The sequence below is a fragment of the Erpetoichthys calabaricus genome, chromosome 13, assembly GCF_900747795.2.
Source record: "Erpetoichthys calabaricus chromosome 13, fErpCal1.3, whole genome shotgun sequence".
Classification (NCBI taxonomy): Eukaryota; Metazoa; Chordata; class Cladistia; order Polypteriformes; family Polypteridae; genus Erpetoichthys; species Erpetoichthys calabaricus.
Genome location: NC_041406.2, coordinates 93983578 through 93996282, shown reverse-complemented (window position 1 = coordinate 93996282; position 12705 = coordinate 93983578). Strand labels below are relative to the sequence as shown.

At 38.5% G+C, this 12705-nt stretch overlaps 2 protein-coding genes across 19 annotated transcripts in view; one reads left to right on the top strand and one right to left on the bottom strand.

The window, feature by feature from the left end:
- LOC114663507 (probable thiopurine S-methyltransferase) overlaps positions 1 to 12705 on the top strand; it is a 261664-nt gene that overhangs the window by 44559 nt on the left and 204400 nt on the right. The window contains exons 8-9 of one of the 11 annotated variants that reach the window (XM_051935751.1): positions 5388 to 5473; positions 9321 to 9365. The exons of 9 other annotated variants lie outside the window; for them this stretch is intronic. In XM_051935751.1, the coding sequence (XP_051791711.1) occupies positions 5388 to 5473; positions 9321 to 9365 (131 nt within the window). The remainder of the gene's footprint in view (positions 1 to 5387; positions 5474 to 9320; positions 9366 to 12705) is intronic. One more of the 11 variants, XM_051935753.1, reaches the window with a different exon arrangement.
- The window catches only part of LOC114663782 (doublecortin domain-containing protein 2-like), a 346685-nt gene that overhangs the window by 228060 nt on the left and 105920 nt on the right, over positions 1 to 12705 (bottom strand). The gene's annotated exons all lie outside the window — the stretch shown is intronic.

Here is a 12705-nt window from a genome sequence, read left to right as displayed (position 1 = left end):
TGGCAAAAGAAATTGATAACTGCACTGCTGCAACAAAATTCAATGTGTCTGAGAATCTGGTGCAAGAAGAGGAAGCAAGAAAATGTAAAAAAAAATAAATAACTCGTATTTTTGAACAGGCGTATAAGTCGAAGTCTGATTTTATGAACTTATGTGAGTATATATGGTATGCAAAATAATGTTTTAATTCACAAAATAAACACAATAGAGGAATGAATTAAGTGAGTACACAAAAGTACAAATAAATTAACTCTAATATCACTCCTAGACCTTCCACCATGGCCTTCTGTCCTATCGACTACGTATGCTGGCTGCATTGTCACAAGAGCCACTCTTATCTTCATCACTCATCTTTCTTGCACACTCTTTCTAATCTTGACTCTTCTTCTTGCTAGAGAACACTTTATCGATTTGCCTTCCTGCTATAAGCTCAAAAGGCTTCTGGTTAGGTGCCGCTTCAAATTCCCACCACGGGTGACTTACAGACAAGCCTGGAGTTACTTCTAGGTTTTGTGAAGTCTTGGGGCTGCCAAGCCATAGTACTATGGTAGCCACTAAGATGACTACACTCTTGAGATTTCCTTAGCCCTTAAAGGATTAGATTTCTTGAGCTACCTTATGTCAAAGGGCCTTTCTGTCTAACTCTTTCTACTCAGAGACTGGTGACCTACCACCTAAGGAGCTGGTCGATTCTCCAAGATCATAATTTAAAAAGGGTAAAATGGACCTAATATGCTCCCCTTTATTAACTCGGAGATGGTTTTGCTTTCCTACCAACATACAGTTTCAGCAGTGCTAGTTAGGATTTCCTACCATGTGTTGGTTGCCCTTAGGTGTCTGAGTGCAACCTGTTTCCTCCCAGATCACGACTCTCTTCTGCTATAGTGGTGTCCCAGTGCTGTGCCCTTCAGGGACACCTGGCACACTAGAAGATTTATCATCCACTTGCGCTGTTTCTCCTGCACTTGCAAATTTTCTTTACACTGTGTTATTGCGTCATGCCCCTTTCTTGTACCAGCCTCTCCTTCCAGTTGTCCTGTTGTCATTTAAATCCAACTTAATAATACTTAAGAAGAAAAATACTAAATAATTGAATTATTCGGTTAATTAAAAGTCAGTAGGTCAGTGTCACGAATTTGTAGATACAATGAATTACAGAAACAGGCCTTGTGAAAAACATCAAGGTAGGTCCTTCTCATGAAGCTGAAGCTGATGAAGAGTAGCAAATAAATAGCTTTACCTAGTTTTAGGTCAGAGGAGGGATGGACAGATGTGCTGCAGGTGAAATTATTAGTTACAGAATAAATGTAGATCTAAGGTGGGAGTTATAGCCTTTTAATTGAAAACCTGATTTTTTCCCCCCATTTTTTATTACTTATGTCGCTTTTTATCACTCACCATCTTCAAAAGGGAAATTCTCCATCCTTCGGACATCATGACACTGATTCTGAAAAACATTAAACATTTTTAACACGCATGTGTTGCATGTGATCTGCTATCAGAAACAAATATGTTGGTGTGTCTTCGAAGAAATAAACTTATTCTGATCAAAAGTGATTTAGGAAGACAACAAAACTATTTTTAAATTTGGACACACTGAAGTGCACTACTTGAGCTGCATTTTGTATACAAGGGTCTGAATATTCCTATAAAGGCAAGATATCAGTTTGTCATTTTTATTAAATTTGCAGACCTTTCTGAAAATATGTTTTCAGTTTTTCATTATGGGTTATTGAGTGTGGGTTAATGGTCAAAAATGGCAAATGTATCCATTTAAAGTTAAATCAACAGCACAATAAAGGCGTGCACTTCTGGGTTGTGAATTGTTTTACCAGAACATCTTTGACACTGCCGGGCAGTCACTTTCTATGATCTAATTCAACTCTTGCCATACTATTTATATATAGCGTGTGAATGTATGTGAAGTAGTTTAAAGCAATGGTATATTATTATTTTCCACCACTTGTAGCACCTTTCAACTCTTTGTTTAAGATCAGAAGACTTGATCCTTCTTGTCACCACACTACATATCTCAGTTATTAGCCATCTGAGCTTAGTAGGCCTAGAAAGTGGTTGTGGTTTTCTGTTAAGTGCCACATCCACTATGTCTAGTCTGGGACTATTTGTTAAGACACACGAGCACACAAAAATACCAGAAGATTCCAGCTAGGCCAAATAGAGTGCCAGTGAAGTAGACTTTTGGTACCTGGGAAAACAAAAAAACATTAACTGTGTGGCACCCAGACTGGGGTTATTGATTATCCTTACACTTCACCAAGCTTTGTCACAATGCTCAACCATTGTGAGACCAGGGAGAAGTCTTATTCTAGAGCCTGTCTCATGACTGAGGATTAACCTGAATAGTCCTGACTTTTCCAGCTCTTAAACACCCGCATTGCCTCCTTCTCCAATAGTGATGCATCATTTCATTATAACGGTGTGTACTTTCTGTTGCTAATTCCTGATTCTTTCCAAATTTTGAAGCTGATTCTTTCCAAATTTTGAAGCTGATGTCTGTAATCTGACTCTCTTGTTACACTACATTGGTAGAGAACCTAAATAGCAGGGACACATAGGCTGAGTTGTATGGGTGTGTGACCTAGCTATGCTATCCAGTGAACATGTGTAGAGTCTTGCAATAAAAAAAATGTGCAATCTTTTGAAATTAGAATACTTTGCATTTGAAATATTGTAATATAAGTTGTTAAGAATCACTAAAGATCTTCTACAGCGTAGTCAAAGAAGAATGCTGTATGAAAAAAATAGCTGCTTAGTATGATGAAAAACAACACAAGTTTACCCAAACAGGAAACAAAAACATTGTCATGGTAACGGACGGCCTCATCCCTTAGGGGCGAAGATCTAGTGCCAATATGGAAAACAGCATTGTTATTATTTTATTCAAACACAGGAGGTGACTAAAATGCAGTCTTTTTTTAGATTCTCACAGAGCGATTAGATTTGCTTTCTAGAGTTAATGTGCATTTTAAAATTCAGGCATGTAGAAGTGTGCTGCAAGGGGAAAAAACCATCCAGGGTCCGTAAAAAAAAATGATACTTAACCCATTATTTAATATTTGTAAGCAGAGTTACCCAAGTGTTGATCAGGAAACCAATATTTAATTGTTGGCCAATCAAGCACTACTTGCAAAATGATTTTTGTTACAAAAGAATGGGATATAACATTTTATTGTTTGGAGTTATAGTTACACTGTGACTTTATATATGCTAGTATAGTTACAGTCAATACGTTTTACATGTAACTGTACAGTGAGCCTCCAATGAAACAGCAGTTATGTCTTCAGCCCCAAAACAATAACTATAATATGTGTTTTTTAGGTGAGTAAACAAAAATGTCACAGGATAAAATATCTGGAGATGATGCTGGATGTAGCAGAGGGCCGACGTTTTCCTGGACTAGCATGTAAAAAGTTCAGAGTTGGTTTAGTTTGCCAGGACTTGCAAAAAATACAAAACTCGCTATTTAAGTCAGGTAATCCGCAGTGATATTTATACAGTCGTCCAAATGATGTCAGCAGTCATGCACTTTTGGTGCATCATGTCCACAACAACAATGTCACTATCCCAAAAATGGCAATGAAAAATGGAAGTAAATGATTATGAAGCCTCTGATAGAAAAACATGCACCATTACATTCCTTTTGTCTGGAATCTCCCATAAAACAGTCAAATTTAATTTAATCTTGGTCAGGAGAGGCACAAAAATGAATAAAAAGTGGCATCACAACACACACTAGACAACAACAAAAACATTAAATACACCAAACATAAACCAAAGCCAGGGCTATACGAGGGGGTACCCCAAAAATAACTGGAATCTGTACCTGCCGCACAGTCTAAACTTAGTTGTGAATTTCGCTGCTGGGTGTAGCATAGTTACAGTATTCTGTGGCAGTTTGCCAAGGGGCGTTGCTCTGTATTGTTCGTACGCCATTCCATGTCAATTTTTTTCGGTGCTTACTAAACGTGTTCTGTAATTTTTGTGATGGGTGATCATAAAGAACAGCGAGTCTGCGTTAAATTTTGTTCTCTCTTAGGGAAAACAGCTGCTGAAACTGTAAGTGATGCTTGAAACTGCTTTTAAAGAGGAAGCTTTAAGTAAAACACAGGTCTACGAGTGGTTTTTGTGTTTGAAACAAGGGGAAATGTCACTTGAAGACCAACCAAGATCTGTCTGACCTTCCACAATTAGGTATGACGAAAGTCTTGAAAAAGTTTCGCAATGCAATTTACGAAGATCGACATCTGACAATTGAAGAAATTTCTGAATTGACTTGTGTGTCTTGGAGTTCTTGCCACCCTCCCTACTCACCTGATCTTGCTCCATATGACATTTTCTTGTTCCTGCATATGAAAAAAGAACTCTAAGGAAAGCTTTTTTTGTGCCACGGAGGAAGTCAAAGAAAAATCGCTGCAGGCATTGGACAACGTTCCTCTTCAGCAATTCCAAAAATGTTTCTACCACTGGGAAAACCATTGGGACAGGTGCATTCATTCACGTGGAGAGTACTTCGAAGGAGACTAAAGTTTCAGTAAGTAAAAATTAAAACTTTTTTTTTTTTTTTCAATTCCGGTTATTTTTGGGTACCCCCTCATAAATCTTGGTGAACCTGTAACAGCTGTAAGCTACATTAGCATGAAAAATATAGGAATATCCTGATGTCATCAGCACATCTTTGATTTCTTGGATAAAATCCTTTTAAATATTGAATATCTTGGGTATTTTATCATAGTTCATTTTTTCCCAGTGTTCTCTGGCTCTTTTGGTATGGATTTTCACTCGATTTGGACATTTTCTGCCTCAAGGATTTGGATGTTGACACTAGTTTTTCACTCTTTGGCTTAGTTTTGTTTTTGTGGAATATTTTGGAATGTTTCCTCTGAAACATCAAAGTTCACTGCAAGGTCATATCTGTATGTAAGTTGACAGATTCAAAAAGCTAGCCCTTGCTATTACATGTGTTAATAATTCTCTAGCTAAATACCTTTACTTTCAATATTTTTAATCTGATTGTTGTCTCATGTTTTGGTTTTGGTTGCTGTAATTCTTGGTCTCCTGGTTAAGTGACCCTTTTCTGTCTTTTGACCTCGTCTTTCCTCCTGGTTACATTTTAAAACAATTTCTACTTTCCTGCAAAGAATGATAGAACTGTTTCATCAAGGTGCAGTTCCACCAAAGGCATCCATGGTTCCAGACTCCTCAGGTTACCCTCCAAATCCAGACCTTCTTTACTTGAGAAGATCTATCATGTGGCGTGATTTGTAAGGCGTGCCTGAAAACAGCGTTGAATGTATTACCACACTATACAACCCAGACATTCCCAGTTCATTCTAACTTTCATGTGTTTTCACTTTTATTTATCTAAGCTATGCTGCCCTGATCATCTCCCTAATGGACACTGACTGCCGCTACCTTTTGGATACTTTCCTGTACAATCCAAATCTTTATAGTGGTAAGTTTAACATATAGTTTAATTCTAATACATTTTATTTTAATACCTAGTTGAATGGCATGATTTGACATAGTGGTTTAAGTTACCGAAGATCATTTTTTTCTAAAATGAGAACTTAATCATTTATTTTGGTTCCTTTTGTTATGTGGCCTGCTCTGATGTATTGAATTCCTATCATTGCAACACACATATGGGAGTATATACAGAAGAAAATGTCAGTATTTGTATTTTTCATTAAGATAGGTGGTACAGTGAAGAAGCAGCTAGAAATACTACCACAGAATCAAAGAAAACTGATTTCATACCCTAGACTGTTCACTGTATATTCAATTTACACTTTCTTCTTTTATCCGTGTGGGGTTTTCTCCACATACTCTTTCCATATACCCAAAACCATTCATCTGAGTTTCACTATGTGCATGAGTATGCCTCACAATATAAGTTTCTTGTGAACACCCTCACAGCCTCGGCTGTACCTTGATTTCATAATCATGAAAACCACCAATAGGAACTGCGACAAGACACAGCCTTGGCAGAGTCTGACACCCACATTGAACGAGTCCATCTTAATGCCAAGTATTTGGACACAGCTTACACTGCATTCATGTAGGAAATAAATAAAATGCAAGAGCAGTACCATTACCCCCATAGTTCTGCAGCACCTCCTACAACACTTGCCGAGTAACACGGTCGGTCATATATGCTTTTTCCAAATCTATAAAACACATGCAGACTGGACTATTATACTCCCATGCACCCTCCAGCAATTGCGACAGGTAGAAGAGCTGATCAACTGTTTACTGCCAAGACAGAACTCCTATTTCTTTTCCTGTATTTTAGGCTTAAATATCAGATAAAGTCTTCCTAGCAGCACCCTGGGAAGCTGAGGAGTCTGTTCCCTCTGTAGTTGAAGCACACTTTCTGGTCATGTTTGTTAAATACAGGGAACACCTTACCAGTCTGCCAGTCCAAGGGTATTTTACCAGATGACATTGAATAGACACGTTAACCATGCTATCCCGACATCGAATGCTTTTAACATCTCTGGTTGGATCTCATCTACCCAGCAGCTTTACGACCATGGAGCTCTTGGTCCACCATAGTGACTTCGTCAACAGTGATGGAATAAACCCCTACCGGACATGTGCAACACAGCCTGCTGATAGGAGGGCTTCAGAGATGTCGCAACAGTTTGCCAAAATAGCCTTGAGGCAATCCGAGAGTCTTTCTCCATGACCCCTCCAAGCTCCTGCCATGTTCGAACTTTTGCTTCCACAGCCACTTTTGAATCCGTTGTTTCAGCCTGTCAGTACTTCTTAATTGATTCAGGAGATCCAACAGAAAGCATTTCCCTGAAGGCCATCTTCATTAGTCATACAGTTTCCCTCAGTTCTGGTGTCCACCATCAGGTTGCCATAATAAGATGCTCCGACTGGCTAAGACCATAGCTTTTAGCAGCCATTTCCACAATTGAGGTTTTGAACAAGGTCAATTCAGACGCAATGTCCCCAACCTCACTTTGCTTATAGGAGTAGTTCTCTCTGAAGTAGGAGTTGAACACATCACGAATAGAAGCTTCAGTCAAACATTCTCTGGACACCCTAACTGCTTGTCTAGGCTTCCCCCGTCTACCTGGCCTATGCCCCTCTCCTAAAATTCAAATAACTACCAAGTGGTGATCAGTTGTCTCTTCACCTAAATGTCCAAAACACATGGCCTCAGGTCTGATAACACAACTACAGAGTCTTTCATCGATCTTTGGCCCAAGGTGCTCTGGTGCATGGTATTTGTTATTGACAGACTATCACTAGCACAGAAATCCAGTAACAACTCATCATTGTGGTTCAGGTACAGCAGGGTGTTCCTCCCAGTCATGCCCAATCACGTCATTTCTGACATGAGCACTGAAGTTGTCCAGTAAGACTACCAAGTCAGTGGGTGGCACACTTTTATGCACTTTACCCACCTTCTTTAAGAAGACTCTGAACAGCTATTTTGTGCATATGCACAAACAACAGTCTTTTTCTTTCTGTGACTCATAGCTGTATTGAGGCAACCCTTATTGTCCACTGGAAAAAAAACTTGTTGTACAACCCTTGTGAGTATCCTTAGACCTGCCCAAGACCTTTCGCACATCAGAACTCCTGAATAGGAGAAAGACCACCCAGATCAAGAAGTCTGTTTCCAAAACACAAGTTATATGTGGACATGATATCAACAGTAATTTTTTTGAGATCTACCAGTTTGGCTTTAGATGTTATCATGGTGTTGAGACGGCCCTCCTTAAAGTATTCAATGACAGCTCTATTATTACTGACACAGGTGCTGCTGCAATCCTTGTCCTCCTTGACCTGTCCGCTGCCTTTGACACTATTGACCATGAGACATTGCTGTTGCAGCTTGAACATCTTGTTGGGCTTAAAGGGGCTGCTCTTAACTGGTTCAGGTCATATCTATTCAGATTGCACTGGCAATCGGAAGGTTGCCGGTTCGAATCCCGTAAATGCCAAAGGAGACTCTGCTCTGTTGGGCCCTTGAGCAAGGCCCTTAACCTGCGATCGCTAAGCGCTTTGAGTAGTGAGAAAAGAGCTATATAAATGCAAAGAATTATTATTAGTATTATCTAATTGGTAGACACTTTTCAATGACTTTAAAGTCCTCTTTTCATCTACTGCTCCTCTTAAATGTGGTGTTCTTCAGGGATCCATTTTAGGTTCTATTTTATTCTCTATATACCTTCACCCTATTGGAGCTATTTTTAGGAAATTTAACATTTCTTTTCACTGCTATGCTGATGATGCACAGGTTTATATTCCTGTCTGCAACTCTGCAATGAATCAACTGCACAACTGTCTTTTTGAACTAAGATCCTGAATGGCTAATAATTTTCTTGATCCGAATCAAAATAAAATGGAGGTGCTTATAGTGGGTCCATCAGCTAAAGCCCAAATTGGTCTTGGACTTCTCGGCTCTTTCTCTGTCTTTTGCAAACCTCAAGTCCGCAATCTTGGTATTATCTTTGACAGTAACCTCTCTTTTGAGAAACAGATTCATTCTGTAGTCAAGAGTTGCTTTTTCCAGCTTCGTCTATTAGCTAAGATCAAGCCTTTTTTTATCTTCTAGGGATAATGAGAAAGCTACTCATGCTTTTATCTTTTCTCGCCTTGATTACTGCAACTCGCTGTATTCTGGTATTAGCAAATCCCTGATACGCAGGTTACAGTTGGTCCAGAATGCTGACGCTCGCTTTCTGGTTGGGGCAAGAAAGTCTGATTCTGTTTCTCCAATATTAGCTTCTTTGCACTGGCTGCCTGTCAGTTTTCGAATTGATTTTAAAATCTTGTTGCTAGTTTTTAAATCTTTACATGGGCTTGCTCCTGCCTATTTATCTGAATTATGTGCTTTACACCAGCCATCTAGAGTGCTTAGATCTTCTGGTCACCTCGTACCAAGTGTAAAACTAAGGGGGACAGGGCTTTTGCTGCTGCTGCTCCTCGCCTGTGGAAGTCTTTACCTCATCATATAAAGGAGTCGTCTACAACTGAACTGTTCAAAACAAGATTAAAGACTCATTTCTATTCACTTGCATTCCGTGACCTTCAGTAATATTGATGGTTTCCTCATTGTGATTATGTAACATTACTTCTATTTATTATTTATTTTATTTATGTTCATTTATTTTATTTCTATTTGTTATTTATGTTAATTGTATGTTTTTTTTTTGTTCTATTATTGTAAAGCACTTTGTCCACAGTGTGAACTGGTTGACAGTTCAGGATGGGGCAGTAGTAATAATTTGGAGGATTTCAAATGACCTGACTGCTGATGTACATATTTATATTTGCAGGACCACCGTTCTTTGTTCCAGATGAAACATTACAAGATTTATTTGGTATGTGTGATCTTTTATTATTATATTGCACTGTTTTGCTCTCCTAACCCATCTATCCAATTATTTTTCAATTTGTTAAATATTACTGTTGCAACTGGCTTCGTTTTCTAGCAGAGTTTCAAATGTCACACCACCAAGTGAGCAATAAAATAATAATAATAATAATAAAATAAAACCTCAAAGATATGGTACCACAGCAAAACAGAATTTATATCCATCCATCCATCCATTTTCCAACCCGCTGAATCCGAACACAGGGTCACGGGGGTCTGCTGGAGCCAATCCCAGCCAACACAGGGCACAAGGCAAGAACCAATCCCGGGCAGGGTGCCAACCCACTGCAGACAGAATTTATATGCAAAAGTTAATTATTTTCTTTGAAAACATTTGTTTTGAGTATGTCAGAATTAAGGTAAAATTCACTTTATATAGAATCGTTTATTCATTTTGAAATACATAGAATCAGAATATTAACAAATGGCAACAAAAATACAACAACCGTTAAAAAAACTAAATATGAATTACACTACCTATATATACACTGTAAAAAAAAAGTTAAATTTACAGTAAAATACTGGCAGCTGAGTTGCCAGAATTTTACTGTAATAAATTAGGTGACAATATTTTTAGGTCCACGGTACAACTTTGTAGTAAAAACTGTTTTTTCTTTGCAACACATTCTAACAGAAGGGAATGTTTAACCATAACCAGAAATTCATGTAGTGTAATAAATATGCCAATCAATAAACCATTAGAAAGTATTATGAGGGTCAGACCCCAGTACACAGCTTGCATCAGTAAAGTAACAACAACCAATAGCAAACATGTACCATTTAATTATACACATTGAAAACAATTCAATGTCTAAGGAAGTTATGGCATATTGTCTGGTGGGGAAGTAAAGTTTGCTTTTGTGGTGTATGGTGTTCTACAGGTGTGCCAGCTTATCGAATGCAACCCACCATAAATCAGCTTCCATAACCTCAAAAAACCTTCAGCACACAAGGAAAAATAAGCCTGCTAACTTGGTTTAAGTTTTTTCCCTACTATTGAAAGGTGTGCGGTTCACCAGGAACAATATGGTAAAAGGGGGTGTGTCCTTGTCGTAATTTCGGTTTTACTGAAACAGCGCTTACGGTTGTTTACCATCGTTATTTAACAGTTTTATACTGTAAAATTAACAGACTTTTTCAGTGTAATTGTAATGCATCAGTAAACGGTATGTAGCATATTTTGAAGGTAGAAAAATATCGATTTTACAGAACTTGGCTGTAAAAAATAATGAAATGTATTGTTTTAGATATACAGGTAATTTTCAGTAGAACATAAGGTAGCTTTCCTTTTTTTTCAGAAAAGGTCCTTTACTTTCACCATTTACAGTATTTTTACCGTTAAATTTACTGAAATTTTTTACAGTGTAGTATTCTCTTCCATGGAAATGTTCACATGTTATTGTAATACAACATTTACATTTATTTGCTTGGCAGACGCTTTTATCCAAAGTGACTTACAAAAGAGGTAAACGTAATCGAGTAACATTAGGCCAAGGCCTGTTTGTTCAGTAAGTGTAGTGGAGCAGGTAATAAAAGTTGATTGCCTCAAGTGCAAGGATGTAATCTCTCTATATATAAAATTCCAACATTTGTCTGTATGTCTGTCTGCTGTTCACGAGGAAACTAATTAATGGATTTAGTACTCTGTTATATTTAGATTCTATACTTTGCTTGAAGATTTTGATTGATTTTGCAACTTCTCTAATCGCGCTATGTATCATAGTTCACTTGCAGTACCGATTTATTTACGCGAATCCGAGAGAGAGACAGCAGGACGAGGGGAGAGGGGTGGTGCCCTCACGCCAGCCTCAGGGCGTGTACCTTACCTCCGCTTAGCTAGCGAACGAGAGAACTACTTAACAGATTTAGATTGGGTTTTTTTCTATAATTTGCTTCAACATTTCAGTTGATTTTACTACTTCTCTCATAGCGCTAAGAATCATAGTTCGCTTTCAGGAGCGATATATTCATGCTAATCCGAGACAGAGGCTGCTGGCCGAGCGGAGGAGGAAGCGTGATGTCAGGAGTGGGGTGCCGGGCAAGGCCTGCCTCACTGTCCTGTGTCACTACTATGCGGGCGGAGCCTCGGGGGACAACTAGTAACTAATAAATTTACAATCACAGATTAACAATTGATAAAAAAAAAATAAAATTTGATATCACAACAAATCAACCAACAATTTGAAAAATCGCTGAATTAATTAGCTATTCACGGAGCAGATGGTACATCATTGAGTCATAGTAGATTTAATTTGGATTTTTTGACACTGATAAACAGAAAAAGACTTTTTAATGTCAAAGTGAAAACAGATCTCTGCAATATGATCTAAACTGATTATAAATAAAAAACAGAAAATTATTGATGGCATAAGTATTCACCCCATTTAATAAGGACACACCTAAATCATCGCTGGTGCAGCTCATTGGTTTTAGAAGTCAATGGTGATCAACTGTCTGGGGTTTTAATTGATTGTAGTATAAATGCACCTGTGTGTGGAAGGTCCAGCTTGTAGTCAGTCTAGATGGTGATTTAACCTCCACAAAGAAGGCAAAAGAACACTCCAAGCAACTCCATGAAAAAGTAACTGAAAAGGATGGAGACAAAAAATACGCAAGTCACTGAATATCCCTTGGAGTTCAGTTGAGTGAATCATTAAGAAATGTAAGGAGTATGGCACAGGTGTCAGTCGGCCTAGAGCAGGCCATCCACAAAACTGAGTGGTCATGCACAAAGACAAGTGAGGGAGACCTATAAGAACTCTGAAAGAGTGGCACAACAGTGACTGTGACTAGAGAGAATGGGCAGAAAACAACTGCTGCTGCTGTGAGTGCTTTGCAGCTTTATGGGAGAGTTGCAAAGACAAACCATTGGTAATAAAAAATAGCATGATACAGTGTCTTGGCTAGAGTTTACCAGGAGACCCATGGGAGACTTTGAAGTCAGCTGGAAGAAGACTCTAATGGTCTGATGAGAGAAAATTTAAAGCTTTTTGCCCATCACACTAAACCCCACGTTTGAACAATGCACATTATCAGAAGCACAGGATTCCTACTGTGAAACATGGTGGTGGCACCATCATGCTGTGTAGCAGGCCCTGGAGGCATGTGAGGGTAAGATGAATACAGCAAAATATAGAGAAATGCTGGAGGAAAAGCTGATGCAGTCTGCCAGAAACCTGCACCATCAGAGAAGATTTGTTTTACATTAAAACAGTGACCCCAAGCATAAAGCTAAAGTTACAAAGGAGTGACTTTAAAAAGACAATGTTAATGTCCTGAAGTGACTA